Here is a 25,092-nt window from a genome sequence, read left to right on the forward strand (position 1 = left end):
ACAGATGAAGAAACTGAGACTGTCCAGGATCACACAGCTAGTAAGTTCCTGGTGTATGATTTGAACTCATGTCTTCCTGACTCCAGAAAGTTCTCCATCCACTATGCAACCTAGCTACCCAATGAGAAGAGAGTCAATGAATCCCAATGTGGATGACTGCATAAGAAATGGAACTAAAGAGATTGACCAGATACACTCAGGGTTTTCACCTCTTTATTATACTGTGAGGTTACTTTTATCACTCCAGAGTGGAAAGTAACCTACCTCTATGATTTGAGAAATATCATAAAAATATATCTACTCTAAATTCTCTTCCCTTACTCCACTATAGAAATTTCTACCATCAGTTTATAAGTACTGCCCCAGTGTCCTAATAGAGTGTTAATAAATTGTTCATGTAATTTCCCCTGTCTCACTTTGTGTTTTTACAAAAATTGGACTTGAAAAACTGAATGACATTGATTGTATAAAAAAGTTATTGAAGCCCACAGCAGGTCATGGGTTAAAACGTTACTTTGGAAGACAGGAGAGAGTCAGGGATATGTCTGGCCTTGTCACGCTAATACTCTAGTTTTAATACAAGTAGTTAACCTATCACTTAACCACGGTCTGAGCAAAAAGGGACATAGAATAGGTAAGAGTAAGGAGCAGAGAAGGGACAAAGGGAAGGGACTGTGTGGAGAAGGAAGTCCAGATGACAGGATTGGGAGGGATACCGAGGAAGTCATAAAGCCATGAGATATCTGGAATAAGAAAGAAGAGAATGAGGTAGGAAGAGGGGAGGGAAAAAGAGGAAAGTTGGAAGGGAAGAAGAGATATATAAGCATTAAAGACTGGACTGTGAACTCCTTAGCACAGGGGACATATGTCATTTATCTTTATATATCCTTATATATCTCACAGCATCTAGTACAGTGGAATACTCATGTTAAGAACTAAATGACGGTTTGTTGAAGAAAAAAAATAGCAATTTAACTTAGGGCAGGCCCACATTGCATCTCTGTTTCAGCTGGGGAAATTTCTTTTACACCCAAAGCATGCACTCTCATTCTCAAGGGCTTGTTATAAGCTATCCCACATTTCCAGGGTATGTTCCCTCTTTTATTTCCTTAAATCTTAAAACCAAAACAAAAAATAAAAAACCCTCTTCCACTAAGCTTTTCCCAGCTTAGTAGGGGTTGACCTCAAATATATTATTTTTAGTACTATCCCTCTAATTTATCATCCTATCTATTCCACTGTTGCCAAAACAATTGTAGTTACTACTATATGCACAATGTTCTAGGCTCTACACTGTATTTATATAACGTATTTATGTAGCATTAAAGTCAATATTCTGGCTATTATCAGCACTAGTTAACTAAATTTAACATTATCTGTCTTAAGTGGACACTTTTAAAGAACAAAGAAGTAAGACTCACAAATGATGCAATTAAATACCAATTACTTCTGTTTAATAATGCCAATTTCTTGAGAACGATGCTATAAATTTTGGATTGTTCTAAGGTCATCTCTCTAGAGCTACATTGTAATAACAGCTGGCTACTGTTGACATCAGCCAGAATTTTGATTTTAAGGGAAACTTGTGTTATGCATATGTTTACATTAAATACTGTATTTTCTCCTAGTTATGACAGCCCATTAACACATCATAAGCTCCCATATATTAAACACTCAATAAATACTGGTGGTTGGTCATGCTGGAAATGTACCCTGCTGGAAATGTACCCTTTAAAGTATTTTAGTCTTTACAACTTGTTAGTAACTTCAAAAAGAAAAAAGGTCTTGGTTCAACATTAAAATGGTCCTAATGAAACCCGCTCTGGGCAAATTTGATTTATGAAAACAAATCTTCCAAGCAGCTTCCCTTCTTTTGAAACATTCCTGATAAGGTCACTTATGAAAAAAGTAGGCAGCTAGGTGGCACAGTAGATAGAGCTCTAGGCCTGGAGTCAACAGTACCTGAGTTCAAACCCAGCCTCAGACACTTAGTAGCTGTGTGACCCTGGGTAAATTACTTAACACTGTTTGCCTCAGTTTCCTCATCTGTCAAATGAGCTGTGTGTTCCACTATCTTTTCCAGGAAAACTCTGAATGGGGGTCACAAAGAGCTGGACGTGACTAAAATGACTCAGTAACAACAATGAAAAAGGTATGTTTTGTGAATATACATTCACACACACACACAGTATCAGTGTTTCAGAGCTAGAAGATCAGAGCTTTGGATCATCTAACACAGTGGTTCTCAAAGTGTGGTCTGTGAACATATAAAGGGTCCCTCAGACCTTTGCAAGAAGCAGGTGGGGTCAAAACTATTTTTATAATAATGCTAAGATTTTATTTGCATATTTAAAATACTCTTTCCTTTTCCAACAAAATATCTGTGTGAAGGCATATACTTCTTCATATACTCCAACCAAAGCAACATACTATAAGAGACTGAATGTGGAAATGGATAGGAAAATCCAGCTGTCTTCCATTAAGCCAGATTTGCAAAAAATAAGTAAAATAGTGCCGTTCTCACTATTTTTTTTTGTTCTGGAAAATATACTTTTCATTTAAAAAGTGTTCTTTATTTTTAATATGTAATGGATTTATTTTTTAAACGGGCTAACAAATATTAAATTTAATCATTTTAATTTCTAATACAGTAAATATCGATAGACCGAACCCACATTTTAAAAAAGCTCTCTGTGGTTCTCCATAATTTAAGAGTGTAAACGAGTCAAGAGACCAAAAAGTTTGAGAACCATTGATCTAATCTAATACCTTTATTTTATAGATAAATAAACTAAGGTTCAGAAAAGTATCTTGTTCAAGGTTACACACAAATGTAGGCACATACACAGTCAATGCTGATTTCTCGAATTTCCAGGTATTTTCCCACAATTCACAGAGAAAGAAAAAGATAGGATATATTGAAAAAAAAAAGACTTAAGGTCTTAGAGTAAATAATATATTATTTTCATTTAAAGCTCATATACTTCTACTGCTATTGCTTTGTAAGGCTGTGACCCCTGTCACGTTACAATTGGTTGCTGTGGAAATGAAGCTGGGGTCGCACAGGGCTCTCCATTCAGATGGGAAACAGGCTCTAAAAACCAATGAATTCCCTGGATACAGAAAGACTTCATTTTTCGGACAAATATTTAGTTGGTTCAGCAACAAAGGTGTTGACATTTTTTTCTCTCACAGTGATTCACGTTAGAGGAGCATCAGTAGGGTGTTGGATGCAAATTACCCTTTAAAATCCCATCCCTTCCATCTAAATACCATAGGAAAAAGACATTTAGAAAAACCACACATCTGTACCAGACAATGTACAAACCTTCAACTCTTCATTGTACTTACATTATCGTGCCACAGTATAACATAAATTGAGGCATTTGCCTAGTGCTTCAGCCAAAAATCCAAACAGATAGCTCCTACTATGGAGTTCAAATGAGCAGGTTTCAGTAAATCTGCACTATAGCTATGTCTGATGTGTCTTTCTGCTTAAAATTATTTTTAGGGACTTGGCCTGAGCATTAGCTAATTGCCACTGCATTAATATTATAATTTAACTTATATGACAGGCACATGAATAGCAAAAATGGGGCTCAGAAGATCATAGGATTTTAGAATTAGAAAAAAATCTTAGAGGTCTCCTAGTCATTTTACAGATGGGGAAACTGAGGCCCGGGTAGGTAAAGTGATTTATCCAAGGTTACCTGGTTCGTAAATGGCAAGGCTAAAATTTGAACCTGGATCTTCTGACTCCTGGGTCAATGTTCCTTCCTCCAGCTCATAATGATTTCCACTGGTAAAGCCTATAACTATTTCACCCAAAGCATAGAACATTTGCTAGGATTTATAACTCTCTGCCTCATATATCACTGTTCTGGTTTTTCCTCTGGGTATAGAGAGGCAAGGAAAGGAGGGCACTATGTAATTTTAGTGTATGTGAGTATGGGACTGGGGAGAGGAAAAGGGAAATGTAAGGGGGTTTGGGGAGTAGTGTTAGAAGGGACGGATGATTCAAATGAAGTGTAGGGTTCTCCAGCCCCTTGTGTTGCCAGTAACATGGTGACAACCCCTCAGCACACTCTAATTGACCCTATGAACTGAGCCTCTCCACTGCCAACCATGTGAGAACAGGCACCATGAGATACTCCATCAGACAGGGTCCCAGACTTCATTATCTGAAAGACAGAAGAGTCATCAGCTGTTCTCTGATACAAGGATTTTGTCCAGGGCCCACATCCTTTGAGATTTTTACAGAATGACTACCTTTAAAAGTACGATCTCTTTAGTTAAGTACTTAATAAATGCATGACTTGACCTCACTGACTTGACTTTATAGGTGTCCTGTGACACCCAAAGCTTTCACTACCCTGCTACCCCTTTGTCACATAAGCATCCTCAATATCACCTCTGACTCCACAACTCTCCCCCATTTATTTCCCTAAAGCTGAAAGTACTCTAATATCCAAAGGCTATCAATGATGTTTCTTCTTCCGAAACAATGATTTATTTAGACTTCAGACATACTATATTAAATTTTGAAAACACAGAGACTCCAGAGCCACCCCAAAAATCAAGGGGGAGGAGGTAGAGCCCCACCCCCAAAAATGCTTGGAGGGAACTCAAACCCCAATCAAGGTCCTGAATGGAAGACTTGGCAGGAGGATGTATAGGTAATTCACAATCTGACAGGAATAATGTGGAGAGAGGGGAGGGAAAGTTAAAACAATAGACAGAACAGCTGAATTTATTGACGTTTTTTCAAATGATGTTCATAAATCAATTTGCACTTCTGTCATCTTTCAAAATCTCACAACTCTTTAAAGAGAACACAGGGAATTGGGTATTTTAGGAAATAAAATATATGAGGAAAAATAGGGAAATTGGGACTGCTTAGTTTAGAAAAGGATGATGGGTGACTTCATATTTCGAAAACACAAAATATTCAGAAGGCAGAAATAAGCTCCATTTCCACTGAAGGTAGAACAATGGGAAATGGGCTAAAAATGAATAAGAAGGCACATCTGGTTTGAAATAAATAGACAGACAGACAGATAAATGAAAGAAAATACTGTTCTGGGTAATACATGATTACTTTCCTGAAGACGGTGGTAAAAATTAGAGCTTCTCAATGCCTTAGGCATCATCTCTTCTAGAGGCCAGAGATTGTTTGCATTGACCTCTGGTGGTTATGTACCTTCCATGATATTCTTTGAAAACAAAAGTCTTAGATATTAAAGGTTTATACTCTATTTAAATAGCCACTCAAAACTGAGATTAAAACCCATAACCAGGGAATGTGGGAACGTTCCAGGGACCAGGATGGATAAAACAAGTCAGACTGTACCACAGATCTAAATATAAAAGTAGATTATACTAGTAGCTCAAAGTTAAGTAACCTTTCACTATTTTACCTTCGTCTACACTTTTCCAATTCCTGCCTACCCTGATAGCCTCCATACCATGGCTTCCACAAAGATTTACTTAGAAAAGCCATGATGCTTTATTGGAAAGAACACTTTAATTGGAGTAAAAGGATTTAAATTCAAATTGTAGCTCTGCTAGACTGCAACTTTGGGCATGTCAATTGATACTGTTGGGGCCTCAGTTTAAGCTAAATTCCTTCAAAGTCTCTTCCAACTCTCTCTATGATATATGTTGCGGGCCAGTAAACACTGCCTTCTTTTTCCCCTACTCCCAACCACACATACACATGAGCCAGGTTGCTGTGGAAAAGACTTGGGAAGTCTGTTTCAACTTTGACCCCCAAGGAGATTGACCTGACATCCTAACTATGGGGCCTGTGGGCAAGATATATAAGGACTGTTCTATGCCCTGAATGGGCAACTTCTGAGATCTCCAAGGAACCTCTGCATTGGATGCTTTTACCTGAGAGTCCTGAGTAAGTTTTTAGTAAAGTTATTGTCTCTCTGATCCCTCAGGCTCCAAGTTGTCCATTATATTGGATGTGGAAATCCCTCCTAGAACAGGGTATGAGCCCACAGAGATCTCTCCCTCTGTTCTAAAATCTCATAGCACTGCCTGAGCCCAGCTGGCACTTGTGATACACTGCTCTGTGAGCCTTTTGTAATGTTGCCTTGTGGGTCTTCCATTTCTTCAATTAGATTATAAGTTACTTGAAGGCAGGGCACCTGTACCTCTTTGTACCTCTCACAGTGTTTGGCACAGTGGTGGCACACCGCATATGCTCATTAAATATTTTGAGGGCATTGACTCAGCTGACAGAAGTTGTGATGCCCAGCAATGGGCATCATCATAAAAATCCAAATCCTTCACGGAAAATAATTAGCAATGTCAAAAAGCCAGCATCCCTAGCCAAGGGACAATTGCCTTCAACACAGCTTCTGTTGGAATATAGCCTACAAGGTTCTGGAATAGTGATGATACATGTCACAGAAGTGACATCTTTCCTAGGCATCAGCCTTATTTTCTCATTTAATACAACTAAATATAACAATACTCCCATGACACAAAATGCCTTATTTTACCTTTGTCTCTTTTCTAGTACCTAGCTGCTTTTACATATATATATATGTATATATATATATATACATATACATATATATATTTACCATTTAAATAGTGTTTTATACATATTTGCCACTTAAAGAGACATTTACTAAGTTGATTCAACAAGCATTTATTAAATACCAATTATGTGTCAAGCACCAAGAATACAAAGTACTCACTCTTTAAAAACTGTCCCACGTGGCTTACTCTTAGTGATAGATTTAACAGCGGAAGAGACCTGATAAGTCATCTAGTCCATTTCCCTCATTTTACATGGAAGGAAATGAGGCTCAGGGGGGTCATGACTTGCCCAAGATCATACAGACAGTATGATCATTATGCTTCTAAAGTATTTTCCTGCCACGTTTTAACATACTCTTTGAGCTAGCTGGAAGGGGCTTCAGAAACCATATTGGTACATCTCTTTCATTTGGCAAGTTAAGAAACTGAGGCCTAGAGGTTAAGTGATTTGCCTACGATTACAGAACTAGCAAATGGAAGAATTGGGACTTAAATCTAACTCCAATGTTTTTTTCCATAAGGCCAGGTTGCCTCTGATAATCCAACTACTGAATTTAGACTTATGTAGGCTGTTCCTCCCTTCAAACTAGAATGCTCTGCACTTGGTACTTATAAACCTGATTGTCTCTAATCATTTCCCCTATTCTATCCTCCAACCACCCACACCCTTAATTAGTACACCATCTCGGTTTCATCTCCTAAATCAAGGCTAACATTAAATTCAAATTATCTTGGTGATAGGGAAAATGAAGAATCTCAAACAGGGCAGTTACTAATGAAGGGCCCAAGGCCATACAAGGTTCCATAACAGAACCAAACCATGTATTAGGACTACACAGTATTTCTACCAATTAAAGTATTTCTACCAATTAAAACGCAACTCAAATCTAAAAGAAGTCATACGCAAAGTTTTCAAATGTGTATATTTGTAAGTATATATGAATAAGAAAGTACATATGTATAGCTATATTTTATGTGTATACACACACATGTGTATATATGTATACATATACATACACAAATATATATATGAATATAAAACAAATGTCTCAAATAGTCTATCCTTTAAAAAAATATAAAACAACCTCCAGTGAATACACATTAAAAAAAGAGAAAGAGAGAGAGAAAAGAAGATGGTACAATCTATATTAAACTGAACTGCTAAAGAATGCTTACCATAAAAATGTCAGGGTGGCCCTTTAATTAGATAACTCTCTGCTGCTACTGATCATACATCAGATCAGGACACCGTTGACATATGCTCTCGAGGATAAATTGCATCAATCTATCACTTCTAAATGTAAAAAGGAAAGGTAAGTGTCTTCCTTTGAGGCTAGGCTACGTAAGGCCAGTGAATCAGGAACCTTGATGGAAGAGGGGCAGCAGGGGACTGCTAAAATGTAGATCAAAACCAATGGCCGCCTTGCAATTTCTCATTTAAATCCTCTCAGGGAAGGATGGCTTAAACAAATTTAAAGTTACAATAGTGTAAGAGAGAGTAACCTGCTCTGGGAAAGCAGCCAAGGAAGGGATATAGAATGTATTTTAAATCAAAACAAAAAGGGTTCTTAGATTTACCTTAACTTTTCTGTTGGTCTCAACTTGATTGGATTTTTATGGTTTAAAAGAAAAAAGAACTAAGTTTCTTCATGTGAAAGATCATGAAATGATGTGTATGTCATTAAAAGGAAGGGGACTGATACACAAATGAGAAACTGTTAACACACAGAGATCTCAATTTCTAAGACATATAAACAACATGGGAATTTAAAATAAATGTCATTGGCTCTGGGCATGTGGCCCAGAGTCATACCAGAATCAGTGTAGGTTACACCAGGAAAAATGGGCTAGTTTGGACCTTTGGCTATCACAAGTTCTAATTCTCTCTTAACTATCTCTTTTTTTTTTTAACTATGTCTTAAGAACTTCTCAACTCATGCTATTTTTTCACTACTTCTTTTTATTGTAAAATTTTTTTGCTATTAGTCGATTCATTTTTAAAAGTGAACAAAGAGGAGACCTAGCAAAGCGCTGCAAGCTATAAAATGTCTTTATTTCAAATGCATTTACACTTACAGAGTTTGTACTTGTTCTTGTACTTTGTTAAGAAGGGTTAAGAAATCTAGTTTCCCAAACATACGACTCAAAAATTGCACAAAATCATTCTGTATAAAGAAAAAGACTTGGGGAGTATGGGAGAGGAATTATGGTTTTGTGTCTAGAGAGGTGGCCTTGCAGTCAGAAAGACCTGGATTCGAGTAATTATCTCTAACACATTCTGACTGTGTGACAACAGTCAATTTGTGCAGCCTCTCATGGTCACGGAAGCATGACAACAAGCAAGACAAGAAGTAACAGACACACTGCTGATCTACACATATGGAGGGAGTTTCAAGACCTGGAAGTCCCAACAGTACGCAAATCACAAATCCACCTCCCTCCAAAAGAAAACAAAAATAAAATTCAGATGAAGAAAACCTAATAATACCTCAGGTCCTATTCCTCTGATAAATATGGGCTGTGTTAGGACCCTAGGTGGCACAGAAGGTGCTGACCAGTATTGGTAGAAGGAGTTTCCTACACCAGTGAAAACACAGGTCCCGTTCCAATCTTGTCCCTAATCCTTATTTTTACCTTCATCAAACGAAAAGCATCCCCAAATGGTCTAACATTTCTTAAATGCAAATATTCTTAAAACAGCACAAACCACAAACCTTCCTGCCTAAGGCAATTGGTTTTATGGAGTTTCCATTACTTTGCCAAAATGTTTTATGTTAGAATTCTGATACCATCCAGTTATACTTTTTTATTCTTTAATTTATTTTTTATTTTAATTTATTTTAATTTACTTTATTTTTTTTATTTTCTGGGGGGGGATAATTGGGGTTAAGTGACTTGCCCAGGGTCACACAGCTAGTTGGAAGTTGGAAGAGATGTTATGAATTATCTAGTCCAAGCTCTGAGACCATGCAGAACTATGTGGTCACTTAAACTAAGCTTGAACCCTTCCAGGAATGGGGTTCTTATTAAAGAATCACCAAATAAAAAAGTCTCAGATTTGGATGGGACCTCTCAAGACCATCCAGGGGTGAGGAACCTGCGGCCTCAAGGCCACATGTGACCTTCTAGGTCCTTTGGTTGGGGATTTGTTCTGTGAAGTTTGGATTCAGTCAAAGGGCCACACTTGAGGATCTCTTGTGGCCTCAAGGTTGCAGGTTTGCCACCCTTGAATTCTAGTCCAACCTATAGTTGAATAAAAATTCCCTTTAAAACATGACTGACAAGTGATAATTCAACCCTATGGCTTGCTTCAGCAATGGGTAAATGATTTCCTCTTGATATAGTTTATTCCATTTTTCAATAGCTCTGTTAGGAAGTATTTCCTAATGTTAATCCTATATTTACCACTTTGCAACATCTATCCAGTGCTCCTAGTTCTGCTCCTGGGCAGCCCTCTAAATATTTGAAAATAGCTACCCCATCCTTTCTCCAATCCTGCCCTAAGTCTTCTCTTCTCCATGCAAACTATCCCCAATTCCTTCAACCATGACTTTTATGGAACCACCTCAAGTCCTTTCATTATTCTGGTTGCCCTCTTCTGAATGCTCTCAAGCTTATCAACGTCCTTTTAAAAATGTGGTGTCTGGAACCGAACACAATGTTCTACTCATGGACTGACCAGGGCAAAATACAAGGGGATTTGTTCTCTCCCTAATTCCAGACATTATACCTGTCCTGATGTAGCCTCAGCTCAGACAAGCTTTTCTCACTACCACATCACAATGCTGACTCATATTGAGCTTGCAATTCACTAAAAATGTCTCTGTCTTTTTTGGACAAAATACTGTCTAACCATGGCTTTCCTCATCTTATATTTGTGAAGTTGAGAACCTCACAAAATTATTAGACAGCTTCAAAGTTTATCCTTAGAGTTTATTTTTGTTTATTTTTTTTGGTGAGCCAACTGGGGTTAAGTGACTTGCCCAGAGTCATACAACTAGTGAGTGTTACGTGTCTGAGGCCAGATTTGAACTCACATCCTCCTGACTCCAAGGCCAGTGCTCTATCCACTGTGCCACCTAGCTGTCCTTAGAGTTTTTTTTTTTTATTTTTTGGGGGGGGATAATTGGGGTTAGGTGACTTGCCCAGGGTCACACAGCTAGTGTCAAGTGTTTGGTCTGAGGCTACATTTGAACTCAGGTCCTCCTGACTTCAGGGCCAGTGCTCTATCCACTGTGCCACCTAGCTGCCCCCCCCCCCAAGAGTTTCTTTTGATGGATCTATAAATTCACTGGTATAGATGCTCCTCCCAGTACACCATTCTGTGTGACCTTTACCCACGTCACTACATAAATCCTCCAAGGAGGACCTGACTGTGAGCTGTTGGGGCAGGGATTGATTTCATTTCTTTCTTTTTTTAGCAATATGTTTTATTGATATCTTTTCTCTTTACAGAAACTGTTTTCACTGGCACTTGATCATAGTAGTTGTTTGTGGAATGAATGAATCCATCCAGAATACTAGAGGCTTTCTGTTGGATTTCTTGGGCTATCCAATGTAGCACTTGGACTGTCCATCTATTGTCTCTCATTCTTATTATGTGAAGGACCCACTTCCTTTTCTCTGTGTGTGTGTGTGTGTGTGTGTGTGTGTGTGTATGTGTGTGTGTATAATAGAGGGAAGGTGGGAGGGGGAATGGGGGGGGAGAGAGAGAGAAATGGAACTGAACACAGTATTCCAAAATGTGATACAATCAGCAGAAACCACCATGAAACTATCACCTTCCTTGACTAGGACACTATACTCTTATTAATGTAGCCTACAATCACTGGGGGAGAGGGGGGAGGAGGGGAAAGGCATAATTCCTTTCTTTTTAACTTTGCAGTGGAGATTTACAGAAAGCCTCTATTTTGTCAACTTGCAGGTCATGTGATAACAGCTGTGCTTCTGGTTAATGTTGAGTTAACAGTCAACTAATGCCAAAGAGTCTTTTTCACTTTAGTTTTCTCCCCTGTAGGAGGACAATAATACTAAACTTCCTGGCAATGCTATGAGGAATAATTCAACGATAAGCCTACAGCTTTGACTGGTGGCAAAGCTTATGTAGCTGAGTCATCTCAGAATAATGTTTTGTTGCCTATATTCAGAATTGAAGGAAATGCTAAATTTCAGTTACAGGTTAGTGAAAATAAAGATGTAATTTTTTTTCCCCATCCAAGCTCATAGAACCTTTGAAATCTTTCATGGACCCCAGGTTAGAAGCTCCTGCCCTAGGGGCTACATTAATCTGCTTTAACTCAGTCTTTCCAGTTCCAATAACATCTGATTTAGACTAAAGCCACCAAGATGCCATCTGATGGCAGTTAAAAAGGGTTCAAATCCATGTCCCCAGAGAGTACTTTATAGTTTTAATCAATACATGAGGCCTACCAAAACTCGGCAGGGAAAGCCTGGTTGATACTTTATACTATGTAAGGTTCTTTCTACCACCTACTTCATTGGCCTGAAGGTGTTCTGTCACCCTCAAAGTCTAGAGAAATTAAGAGTGATTGAGGATAAATCATCATCATCATCATCATCATCATCATCATCAAATGCCAAGTCACAGTACTAACATGCTCTGTCACCGTAGTTCCTTATTATTGCCAAAGATATACTTTGTTAGGTGTATTATTATTATTGTTATTATTATCATCACACACTTTACTAGGTATTTTATTCTTGTTATTATTATTATCCCCTAGATATACTTTATTAGGCTTCCCAAACTGCTTTAGTCTCAAAGTCAAGGAACATGAATGCTGCTCCCTTCACTGTAAAAAAGCAATTTGAGAAGTAACTGCAGAGATTTAAAGGTACTCCATCCTCTCCTGTTTCTATAATCAGCCTTTTAAAACTCACAATGCCAAACCCAATTTAATCTCTTCAAAGAAGAAAGGTCAAGGAAAAATTTCTCCCAGTCTATGCAGCAATGCTGGATAAATACACAAGTAACTTGCTCTTTGTTTTAGTAGAGGGAAGGGAGAGAGAAGAAAAAAAGGAAAAAAAAAAGCCCAACCTCAACTTCAGTTATTAAAAAATGGTAATTCACGCTTTGGATTCAAATCCCATTAGATATTTCCCCTTTCCCTTTTTAAGCTGCTGTGTAAGAGCCCAAGACTAATGCTATTTTGAGAGATGAATTGCTTAGGTAACGTAGAAGCTGGGGGTCAGGTTGAAAGGATATTTTTAAAAAGGGAGAGGGATAATTCATAAATGATCTAAAACTTTTTACTTAGGTATGTTTCAATAACTCATTTTCCATCCTGCACCCATCTACCATGTACTCTACCACCTCTTCCCACTAGACAAGACTATTTACAGTGACACAACAAAAAGTTAAGAGGATAAATCTTTGGGATTAAAAACCACACACTGAAGTCAATGAGACTATGGTTGCCTTTCATATAAATGGTTAATAGCAACAAAGATTTCATAAAGTCAAAAAAGAAAATATCTAAATTGAGGAAATGATCTACCGATCAAGAATAGCCACCCAACAAATACCGCTGCTATACAAAGTAAGTTGTAAATGCTGTCAAGGAGATATTACTGACCTTTTAAACCCTCCTCCAGCCTTTGCTTTTCTATCAAATTTATTTGGGTCACATTCCTTCCTGCTATATTAATCTCATTGGTCAGGTTTAGAGCTGAGGTACAAAGAGGGAAAAAAGAGCTACTGGAAGAAATATAATTATCTTTTTCAATGGAAAAGTCATAGTTTTAGTTTCTATCCTGAGACACTGATCTTGGGTGATAAGAAAAAGGAGAAGAGACTGAACCAAGCAAAAAAGGCTTTTTTTTTTTAAATGAAAGGTTAGCTAATAAATACTCTGAAAAAAACATGTCTACAAGAGAGTAAGAAACCAAATTTATAGTTAAGATTCCCAGATTAGAAGAAGCAAGAATTATTGATAACTAGTTACTTTGGGTGACTACATTTAATTGGACAAAAGATATTAGATATAAATAAACACTGTAGGAAAGTCAGATGACAAATGTTATTGTGGAATCTCAGGGGTTATAAGGGATGTCCAAAGTCAAACTGTATATGAACTCTAATTCCATCTACAATATCCCTAACATGTTGCCTTCCAACCTCTAACTGAAAATCCAATGAGGAAGAACCCATTACCCTCTGAGGTGGCCCATTCTACTTTCAGATGGTTGTGACTGTTCAGAAGTTTTTTCTTACGTCCAACCTAAATCACTCTTTAATAATTCTACCTAATTACTCTATCCTCTGAAGCCAATCAATCAATCAATCAATCCACAGGCATTTATTAAGCACCTATTATATACCAGGGGCTATGTTAATACTGGGGGATATAAAGACAAAACTGAAAGATCAAGGAACTTACATTCAATGGAAGGAGACAACATATTCTTAAATACATATATACAAGATAACTGGGGAGGGCACTAGCAGCTAGAAGTAACAGAAGTATTTAGCTTATTGCTCTCCGGTGCCATTTACAGACTGAAAGGACAGGCCTCTAAAGAAAGATTGGCTTTGCCAGGACATTTCGTGCACTGAAGGGAGAGGATGACTCAGGTTTATGGGTGGTCTGTGATATGTTCATCATTCCTGATTTTGCTTTCTACTAAGTAAATGTTATAGTTATTATTGCCTGTGCTTTACCATTTAGTAAATATATATTTTATGTTTAAGAGTCACTAATTGATTTTGTGTAAATGTGAAGCACACCAGTAGGGGCTCAGGAGATAAAGTGGTAAGTAGGTGGAATGTATCCTTCATCTGCACACATACCAGGGTTACTCCTAGGATCCTGAGACAAAGATTGAACAGTAGTATAGTGAACCCTCCTCTTGGAACTCCAGACATGGCAGTATGAGTACAAGATGGGCTAGTGAGCCAAGCCAAAAAGTGAATGTAGGGGTCTGTGCCTTATTTCTTAGGCTCTACATACATGCTTTTTACCCAGATTGTAAGGTCCTTGAAAGCAAACAATGTTTCACTTTTGTCTTTGTAGCCCCAGTGCCTAGCACAGTTTCTGCCACATGGTAGGTGGTTAATAAATGCTTATTATTGATTAATTGATTGACTGATGAGCCCCAATCTTCCAGAACCAATGTAGATGGTGGAACATGAGCCTTAGTGTTAACGAAAAGTCCTCACCTGCCTGTGTATCTGGTGGCAAATAGAGGGCTGCAGTGCTGCTACATTGACACTGGATAGAACAGGGATAGCCTCCAAACAGGGCAGGCAATCCAGCCCAAGGAACTCAATACGCCTTGTAAGCCCTGGAAGTCCACACTCCAAATGGAGAATCCAGTGAGAAGGTAGTGGAGGTCTGACTCAGTGCTTTGTGGAAATGGAAGGCTACAGCCTTGGCAGAGCAGGTATAGACCCTGAGACAGGAAATCCCAAGGCATTATATTTCCAGGGAAGGAAACCACCAAAATCAGTTCCTTAAAAGGCCTGGGAAACTTGCCCTCACCACTTATACCCAACGGCAGCAACAGTCCTGGTTCTACCAGGCCCCTGGGCTCCCAGCCAGGAGATAACCTGAATTCAGATCAGCACAGATTAGGAGCAGAGACACCCCATCTTCAGGCACTGCAACTTGAACCTCCAGGAAGCCATCCCCTCTAGGAAAGGAGGCCCTACAAATTCCATCCCCAGCTACTTATCAAAGGATACAAAATTACAATTACACTGATAAGCTTTGTTAGAGAAACATGTGAATGACATTGTGAACAGAGACCATTTCACAGTGAGGCAATTTCACAACAGTCAATGACGGGAGGACGGCTGTTTCCTGGTCTCTACTGACACGGGTTGGATCTCAATGGGGAAATCTGATATTAAGAACTTTAGAGAGCCTGCACCTACTATGCTAAGTGTGGATACTCCTTAGTCTGGAGATTCCATTACTAGTCTTATGCCAGAAGGAAACCATTGATAAGAAGGAAGTCCTCATCTATACCAAAATATTTATAGTAGCACTTTTTGTGATACTTGGAAATAAAGAAGATGCCTATGTATTGAAGAATGGCTAAATATATGGTAGTACGTGAATTTAATGGACTATTACTGTGCTGTAAGAAATAATGAATATGATGCATATAGAAAAGCATGGAAAGATCTATTTGAACTGATGCAAAATGAAGTAAACAGAGCCAAGAAAACAAGACACACAATAATTACAACAATGTCAATGGAAATTGACAAAATCAAAAGTGAAAATCAAACACATAATTATAAAGATCAAGTGTGACTCAAAAGAAGAGTTATGAGCAGACATCCCCAACTAAAACCTTCCTGGAGGTGGGATGTCCACAGGTGTTGCACATTATATATATTTTCAGACTTTTTCAATGAATTGATCAGTGGTGCTGATTTTTTTCTCCTCTTTTTTTTTGGTATTTAAAAAACATTATTTGTAATACAGGATGGCCCTCTGGGAGGGTGAAGGATACTGGTAAAAACTATGATGGTACAAAAAACAAAACACATCAATAAAAACTTTTTAAAAAATGATGACCAAGGATCTTATTCTCCATAAGTTCCTATCCGGGGCAAGAGTGCTAGAAAGTAGGAGCCTGAGCCATCATTGTTTAACTGCATTGTTTAAATGTGGATAAAGCCCTGGATTTGGAATCAGGAAGACCTGAGTTTTAATTCTGCCTCAAATACTTACTAGCACTGAAACCCTTGGCAAGTCACTCAACTCCTCTAAGCCCAATTTCCCAATCTATATAATGAGGTTAATAATAGTACTCATCTCTAAGGGTTGTTGTCAGGATCAAATAAGTTAATACATATTAAGCACTCTGCAAACTTTAAAGTGCTATGTAAATGTTAGTATTATTATTGCTAATTATTATTATTACATTAATGGAGCAGTAGATGCAGTTTGGGGTAGTGAGAAACAATTCGACACAGAGGATAAAATGATGGAAATGAAATTAGGAAAATCTGGATTCAGACACCGCCTAAATATGTGATCCTGGTCTTCCCAGGCTCCATTTACCTCATCTGTAAAATGAGGAGGCTCGATCTGATGAACTCTAAATTCCTTTCTAGCTCAAAATATATGATCTCTGATCCCATGATCCAGGGGCTAGGGGAGTTTGAAAAAGGGAACTGGGGGCAGCTAGGTGGCACAGTGGATAGAGCACCGGCCATGAAGTCAGGAGGATCTGAGTTCAAATCTGGTCTCAGACCAGACACCTGACACTTACTAGCTGTGTAACCCTGGGAAAGTTACCATTGCCTAGCCAAAACAAACTGGGGGAAAAAAAAAGGGAACTTGGCATGATCTGACCTTAGGGAGTCCCATGGTGACCAACAGGACAATGCTGATGCCCTGGATGAGGATCCACGTTCAGGAACTCTGCTCAAAGCCATTTTACATTACTTTATTCTCCTAATTATCTGTATACTAATACTGGAAATCTATGGATCTGAATGAGAATTCAATTCAGTATACACTAAGTATTAAACTAGGTTCCTAGTCCCAAGAACTGAAAACAATCTGTGTTCTTAAGGAGTGTGCTAATCTAAGCTGTGGAAATGGGAAGGGATACGCAAGATAATTATGGCACAAGGAAGGAAGGAAGGCTGAAATAACTTCCAAGGAGAGGTCTCAAAAAAGTACTACGAGAAATTTTGGAAGGAGGTCAGCAAAGGTTGAATGCCCAAAATGGTAACTCTCAACTGGGCCTTGAAATAAGGGAAAGATTAACATGGACACAGACAGTGGGGGAGGTAGAGGGGAGCCCAGACTCTCCATTAATGGAGGATATCATAGGCAAACAAAGATGAGAGGCAGAAAAACAAGACCAAGGATGAGCAATAATACAGTTTGGCTGAAGGACTGGACAAAGCTAGCCAAGTAGGTTGGAGCCAGATTGTGAAGGGTCTTTAATGGGGAAATATTTGGTTGGAATTCCTAATCAATCCATTCATTAGGGTGAAGTTTGTTGTAGCCAATGTGATCGCAGAATAAAGAATCAGAGTTTGAGAGTAGGAGGAAACCTCAGCAATCATCTAGTCCAAATAGGGATCTCCACTACAACATCCTCACCAATGGTCATCCATCCTCCAATGAGAGGGAATGCATTCCCTCTTCACGCTGTCCATTCCACTTGGGACAGCTCAGTGGCAACTAGGTGGTAGAGCGGATTGAGCATTTGGCCTGGAACCAGGAAAATCTGAATTTAAATCCAGCCCTGTGTGACCTTGGGCAAGTCACTTAACCTCTGTCTGCCTCAGTTTCCTCAACTATAAAATGGGGATAATGGGCACCTACCTCCCAGGGTTGTTGTAAGGATCAAATTAGATAATAATTGTGAAATGCTTAATACAGTGCCTGGCACATAGTAGGTGCTTAAAAATTCCTTCCTTTCTCCCCTCCCTTCCTCAATTGTTAAAATGGTTTTCTTAATATAGAGACACTTCAACATATTGCCCACAGAATGTCTAATCCTTCTGCGTGTCTCTCCTTCAAATATGTGAACATTTCTCTGTCTCCCTTTCCCCCAGTTTTCTCCAAGCTGAACATCCCAGGTTCCTTCAATCAAATCACATAAGACCAGGATTCAAGGCCCTTCATTACTCCTGTTGCCTTTGGATGCTATAGCCATTTGACAGTGAGCTACTTAAGAGCAGAGACTTTGTTTTGTTTTAACTTTCTTTGCATCTCTAGCATTTAGCACAGTCTCTGGCACATACTAGGTGCTTAAAAAAAGAATTACTGTGAGAGAACAAAAAAAAGGAATACTGTGATTGATCAATGCCCTTCCTAAACTGTGGTGTCCAGAACTGAACAGAGACCCAGATGTGTTCTAAAAAAGGAAGAGTAGAAGGATTCTTACTTCCTTTTCTTTCCAGATCTGTGATTTCACTGGTATAAAAAACTACCAAGGAGAAAACTCCTTCTACTAGTGCATATCAGAAACTGTTTGGCAACTTATAGTTTTAAAAGGTTGTCTGGGTTACCGAGATAAGGTTAAATGTCTTGTCTAAGGTCACATAACCAGTCTGCACCAGGAAAGGAGCTGACCCTAGTTCTTTCTAACTGTGAGTCTTGCATTTTTATTCACTTGGAGTATAACACGGCCCTCTCACCACCTCCTTATTCCCAAGAGTTACACTTCTCTTAATGCAGTCCAAGACCTCATTATGTTCTGGGGCTGTCATATCACACTGCTGACTGCTATCAAGCTGGCTTTCCATTAAGATCCTCAGGTCTTCTCCTGACAAACTACTGTCTAACTATGCTTCCTCTAACCTTGTACTTGTGAAGCTGGTTTTTTAAAAACCAAGTTTAAGACTACATTTATCTCTATTGAATTCCATCTTATTAGCCTCAAACTCAATGCTCTAGCCTGTCAAAAAGTTCAGAATTTTTTCTTTCTTTCTTTCTGCCAATAGAATATAAGTACCTTAAAGGCAGGGACTACTTTGTTTCTGCCTTTGTATCCTCAGGGCCTAGAACAATACCTAGAACATGGGAGGTGCTTAATAAATGCTTGCTTAGTGAAGATCTTTTGAGATCTTTCTGGATCTAGCCCCTCAGATTCATGACCTCAGCCTTATTGTATACTCCTTACTCTCCTTCATCCCACATGTTCAATTAGTTGCCATATCTTGCTGTTTCTACCTCCATAACATCTTTCACCACTGACTCATTCTCTTGAGTCACAGAATAACCACTTTTGTTTGGGTTTCTATCACTTCTCCACTAGATTACTGGTTTTCCTGCTTCCAGTCTCTCCCATTCCAATCCTTTCTCCACACAAAGTGATTTTCCTTAAGTGCAATTGTAACATTCCCCTACTCAATATCGTACCCCCTTACTCTAATTGTAACATTCCCCTACTCAATAAATTCCAGTGGCTCTCTATTGTCCTTGGATAAGATATACATTTCCCAGATTGGCTTTTAAAGTCCCCTACATCCTGATTCCAATTTATATTTCTAAGGTCATTATACATTATTCCTCTTTGCTCACTCTATGGTCCAGCCATACTCTCCTGTCTGTTTTTCAAATACAACACTGTGATTCCTACCTTCATGCCTTTCCACTGGGTGCTCCTCCCTGTCTAATCCAACATCACTTCTGCCTCACAGAATATCTCTCTTTCTTTAAGACCCAGTTCAAGTACCATCTTCTACACAAAGCCCTTTCTGATCTTCCCCAAATGCTCTCCCTAACTATTTTTTCAGAAAATTTATTCTGGACATAGTTATTCTGTATACACTTATACATGCACACATTGTCTCCATAGATACAATGTAAACACCTGGAGAATAGGGTCTGTTTCATTTTTAAATCTGGTTTCCAGTTTATTTATTTCTTCTCTACGTTTTAATATCGTGCCATTTGGGATTATTTCGGACTTGTTGACTTTCTAATTACTAAATTCATATTCAGTTCATTAATCCTCTCTTTTTCTCCTTTGTTAATGCATGTTTTTAAGGATATAAATTTCCCCCCGAGGAACGCTTTAGCTGCATGCCAGAAATTTTGGTATGTTGTGTCTTCATTATCATTTTCTTCCATATAATTATTAATTATTTCTATCATTTATTCTTTGACCTACTCATTATTTAGGATTTCTTTGTAAGTCTCTATTTGGGTCTGTAGCTTTAGTTATTGCTCCCTGAAATGATTATTATTTTTAACAAAAAAAAATAAGGTCTACAAAGGATATGTTTGCTATTTTAGCAATATTTTTATATCCTAATAGATGGTCAATTTTGGTCAAAAGATGATCAAAGTTCCATATGGTGCTAAGAAACATGTATATTCTTTAGCGGTCCCATTTAGAATACACTCTAAGTCTTTTAGCTCTAGTTTCTCCATCAATTTGCTCAATTTTATATTTTTCCTCTTATCTTTCTGTTCGATTTGTCCAAAACTGAGACAGACACATTAAAATCCCCTGCTATTATTATATTATTGTCTATGTCTTCTTGCAATTCAATTAAGTTTCTTTTATGAATTTAGATGCTAAGGCATTTGAGGCATGTAAGTTAATGGTAATATTGATCCATTGTCTATAGTTTCTTTTTGGACTAGCGTAGTTTCATCTCTTTTTAAGTTGTGAATTTTTATTTTTGCTTTGTCTGATAACATGATTGCAACAGTAGCTTTTTAAAAAAAATTTGCCTGACGCATAGTAAATTTTGTACAAGCTCCTCATTTTTATTCTATGTATGTCTTTGCTTTTGAGGTATGTTTCTTGTAAGAAGTTGATCGTGGCATTTTGTTTTCTTACCCAATCTGTCACTCTTTTTTATTTTTCTGTATTATTTAATATATTTCCATTTTAAGTTATGCAAGTTGGTTTCTACTTGCCTCCTTTTGTCTCTAACATTGTTTATTTTTCTAATTTGGAAGGCGGGACAGGTTCATTTTCCTCTGTAAAGACGGTGCTTTGTCTCTTTAGTTATTTTTGCTTAATCTTCTTTTGAATATGGTAAATGCTTAAAAATACTCATTTATTAATTGAGTTTCCCTCTACTCCCACCCATCCTCCATACAGCTACAGAAATGATACTCTTGAGAGAAAATCTGTCATTCCTTTATTCAATCAACTCCAGTTACCTCACTATTTTCTTTAGAATTAAATATAAACTCCTCTCTTTGGCTTTTGAAGTCCTTCACAACCTATCTTTTGAGCCTCATTATTCATTACTCTCTTTTCCAAATACAGAGGAAGGCCTGCCAAACTGGCCTTCTCTTTATTTCCCAAATATGACATTTCCTCTCCCATCTGTGCCTCTGCACTGGTGCCTGAAAGCAATGTCCCCTCACTTCTGCCCCGCCCATCCCCTTATTTCCTTTAAGACTCAACTCAAGCATTTAAGTCATTCCTCATGCTATCACTTGCTAGTGCCCTCAGTCCCTAATTATGTTGCATTTAACAGCCTTGTATTTATGTGTGTGTGTGTGTGTGTGTGTGTGTGTATTTCTATGTATTTTCTCCCATGCCTGGATTGCATTCCCACCTCACCTCTGTCTTTTGTGTTACCTAGGACAAGTCATTTAACCTCTCTGGGTTTCAGTTTCCTCATTTGTAAAATGAAGGGAACGGCCCTTATGGTCACTTCTAGTTTTAAATCTATGACCCAATAGTGCTAATGATGACTGTGCCATCCAGGCTATTAAGTTATCCCTCTCAGTTTTGTATCATCTACAAATTTGACAATAATGCTATCTATCCCAGTAAATGAATAAAAATGTTAAACATACAGAGCCAAGCACACATCCTTGGTGTGCTCTACTGGAAGCCTCTTTCCAAGCTTACATTGAACCACTAACAGCTATTCCAAGTCTGACCTGGATGATCTGGAGACCACAAATCTCTAGCCATGCCCAATATCAACTGGGAAGAGGATTTGAGAGAGAAAGAGAGAAAGAGAGAGAGAGAGAGAGAGAGAGAGAGAGAGAGAGAGAGAGAGAGAGGGAGGGAGAGAGAAAGAAGTGAAGAGAATTTATTATAGCTGGTACAGTAGGAAGAGGCCACAGGAAAAAGGAAGAAGGTTGTTGGCAACCTAAAAGTACCTAGAGTAAAAGCAGCAGTCAAAAGCTATTAGCAATATTTCAAAGATGGAGAAATCATTACAATCCTGTCTCTTTCAGACAACTAAATGCACAATAGATAAGGAAGGATGATAGCTGGCCAGTGGATACTCCATATAATTGACAATATTTGCTAATAGAGAAAAGACTCATTTTATTTTACAATCCAATATAAAGAGAACTTGAATTTAATGGTTGGGGATAGCATATGCCTTCAAGATTATTCTTATTAGGATGGGAAAAATCCTCAAGCTTTAAAATAACTCCATTTAAGTACAGCAGATAACTGAGCAGATTAAAAAAAAACATTCTGGGGTAAGTTAATTGATCCACAAAATGAAAAATGGATTCCAGGTCTATATTATTGTTCTCATAAGGAAATACCATTCGGTAACGATTATATACAGGGCACCAGTCACTGTGAAGGTAACCCCTGTTTTCTAAATGAAATTTATTTTCTATTACTTGGAGCGATTACATGGAGAACCTAATATCTCCGCAAAAGAGAATAAAGGTCACCTAAACACCAATGGATTCTAGGAAAATACTTTTATAAAAGAGACACCGCCATATCTTTCCAATGGACAGAACAATGTATCTAATGTATCTAATTCTCAAACACATTAGGGACCTGAAGACTAACAGTTTCTTTAATACTCTCAAAGTCATCTGATCCATGTCATCTGTGAAGTCCATACCTACCCCACATGGGCTACCTGCATGGTCTGCTGACAAGTGCCACAGATTAGAACTCTGTAGTCAAGACAACAAGACTTTGCCATTTCTATTTTGGAATTACCATCGTCAGCTCCAAAGGCTGGAACTGGCCAAGTAAGAATAATGTTGTAATACCTGGAGGGAGAGTCTCCACATTCTGTGCTTTGTCGTCCCCATTGTTACCGTGCAGGTCTTTCTTTTTAATTGGGTCAATTTCATTCCAGTCCTCCTAGAGGAAAAGAAAAAGATACCAAATGGTTTGTTTGTTTGTTTTGCTCTTTAAATATATACCCCACCCACCTTTACCCCAACCAAACCTTATCAAAGTGTTGAGATTGCAAGGGAAGATAGGGGTAGGAATTATTTTCTTTCCAGTATTTTTTTTTCCTGTTGGCTCATATTATCCTTTAACATCCGGAACTCAAAGATAACAGTATCTGGGCAGGGCAGGGGTGGATGTGAGGAAAGTAAGGGAGAAGAAATTGTTAAGTCCACAGTGTAGTATAATTTTTAAAAATTATACCCATCAAATTCTTATCCATCCAATTCCTGCTTTGATATCTCACCAAGGGATGGAGCCCCTGGTTCCCAAAGGCCATCACTGGTATGCCCTACCCAGTAGGATAGGCTTCCAAACTGGAACCAAAGACAGGCTGCTGCTATATTACAAGGATTAGTGGAGCAAAGTTCAGAGATTCTCATTACCATAATTCACAGGGAATCAATTTTTTTTCCTACTACAACAGTAAAGACAGTCTAAGGAATTTCAGTTTTTACTTGTGGAGGGACTGGTAATATTATGGTTCCTTGAACTAAATACAGTTATTAAAGTTGATAGAATGAATAAGCATTTATTAAGGGTCTAGTAGGTGCAGAATACTGTTGTCTGATGTTCAGTTGTTTCAGTCATGTCTTACTCTTCATGACCGATTTGGAGTTTCCTTGGCAAAGATACTAGAGTAGTTTGCCATTTCCTTCTCTAGCTCATTTTACAAAGCAGATTGTATCAGGAAGATACAGATTGAGGCAATATGGATTAAGTGACTTGGCCAGGGTCACACAGCTACTAAGTGTCTGAGTGCTAGGCACTTAAGAAAACTAGAAGTGATTTTAAAGAGAGGCACTATGGTGTACTGGTTCTCCCCTAGATTTGAAGTCTGGAAGACCAGGGTGTGAATTCCTCCATACATATTTAGTAACTCCACAGGCTTGGCAAATCACTTAAATCTCCTTGAGCATCAGTTTCCTCATCTGCAAAACGAGGATAATAAGATTTTTCTCATAGGATGAGATATGAGATGATATAATGTTAAGTAAGAGCTTTGCAACCTTTAAACACTCTATAAATGAGAGCTATTGTTATGATCTAAACCAGCCCTTTGCTGGTTTGTTTTTATTAATGCCTTTTCTTTCTTTGAGTTTGGCTGAATGCTACATGTGCTCTTTAAGGTTCATTCGAGCTCCAGTATGCTACAAATAGCAAAAAGAGAAAAACTAAATTCTTTGTTTTTTCATAAGGCTCACTCACTAAGGCCCCTCGAGAACCACTTCTCAGCCAATGGAACGGAACTATGAATGGAGGATCAAAAATGGAAGGTGCCTTGGCACTTTTTTTGTTCAGTGAATTTACTTCTAGAAAAGTTTTATCAATGCAAACAAAGACTAAATAATAATACCACTATCACAGAGCTGAATGCATTTTCCATATACCTTCAATCTAGTTCCTGAAGCCAAAATGTAATGCTGCTTATTCATATTTTCTTCTTATACAGCCCAAATGAGAAATATTTCATGACTAGCAATTTCCTCATTTTGTCTACTGTACATCAAGCTGTGTGACCTGTGTGACCTTACTAGTTGTGTGACCCTGGGCAAGTCACTTAACTCCAATTACCTAAAGAACAAAAAAAAACAAAATAAATAAATAAATAAAAAGAAAATCAATAGTTCCTATATATCTGATCAGTGGTAACAAACCAACCTTCAGAGAGAGAGAGAAACAATCAACCAATAGCATGAACTCATTCAGTCAGATTTGAATATTTAAAACATTACAGGCTATGAAGTTTGGAAAACTTCCTCACTGGAAACATTTTAGCTCTTTAAATTACAATGTACACAGTGGGCTTTTCAACTAGTGAAATAATTTAGCAATCAAGCCAAGAGACTTTTTTTTTTAAACAAATGCAAATTCCTCAGCCAAACCAGAGCAACATTTCCA

At 38.1% G+C, this 25,092-nt stretch overlaps 1 protein-coding gene across 1 annotated transcript in view; it reads right to left on the bottom strand.

The window, feature by feature from the left end:
• The window catches only part of LOC114049909 (polypeptide N-acetylgalactosaminyltransferase 2), a 250,497-nt gene that overhangs the window by 93,553 nt on the left and 131,852 nt on the right, over positions 1–25,092 (bottom strand). Inside the window, exon 2 of the mRNA XM_027871357.1 lies at positions 23,007–23,100. Coding sequence (XP_027727158.1) covers positions 23,007–23,100 — 94 coding nt within the window. The remainder of the gene's footprint in view (positions 1–23,006; positions 23,101–25,092) is intronic.

This window comes from Vombatus ursinus, unplaced genomic scaffold (assembly GCF_900497805.2).
Source record: "Vombatus ursinus unplaced genomic scaffold, bare-nosed wombat genome assembly UNPS02014798.1, whole genome shotgun sequence".
In the NCBI taxonomy this organism is placed as follows: domain Eukaryota; kingdom Metazoa; phylum Chordata; class Mammalia; order Diprotodontia; family Vombatidae; genus Vombatus; species Vombatus ursinus.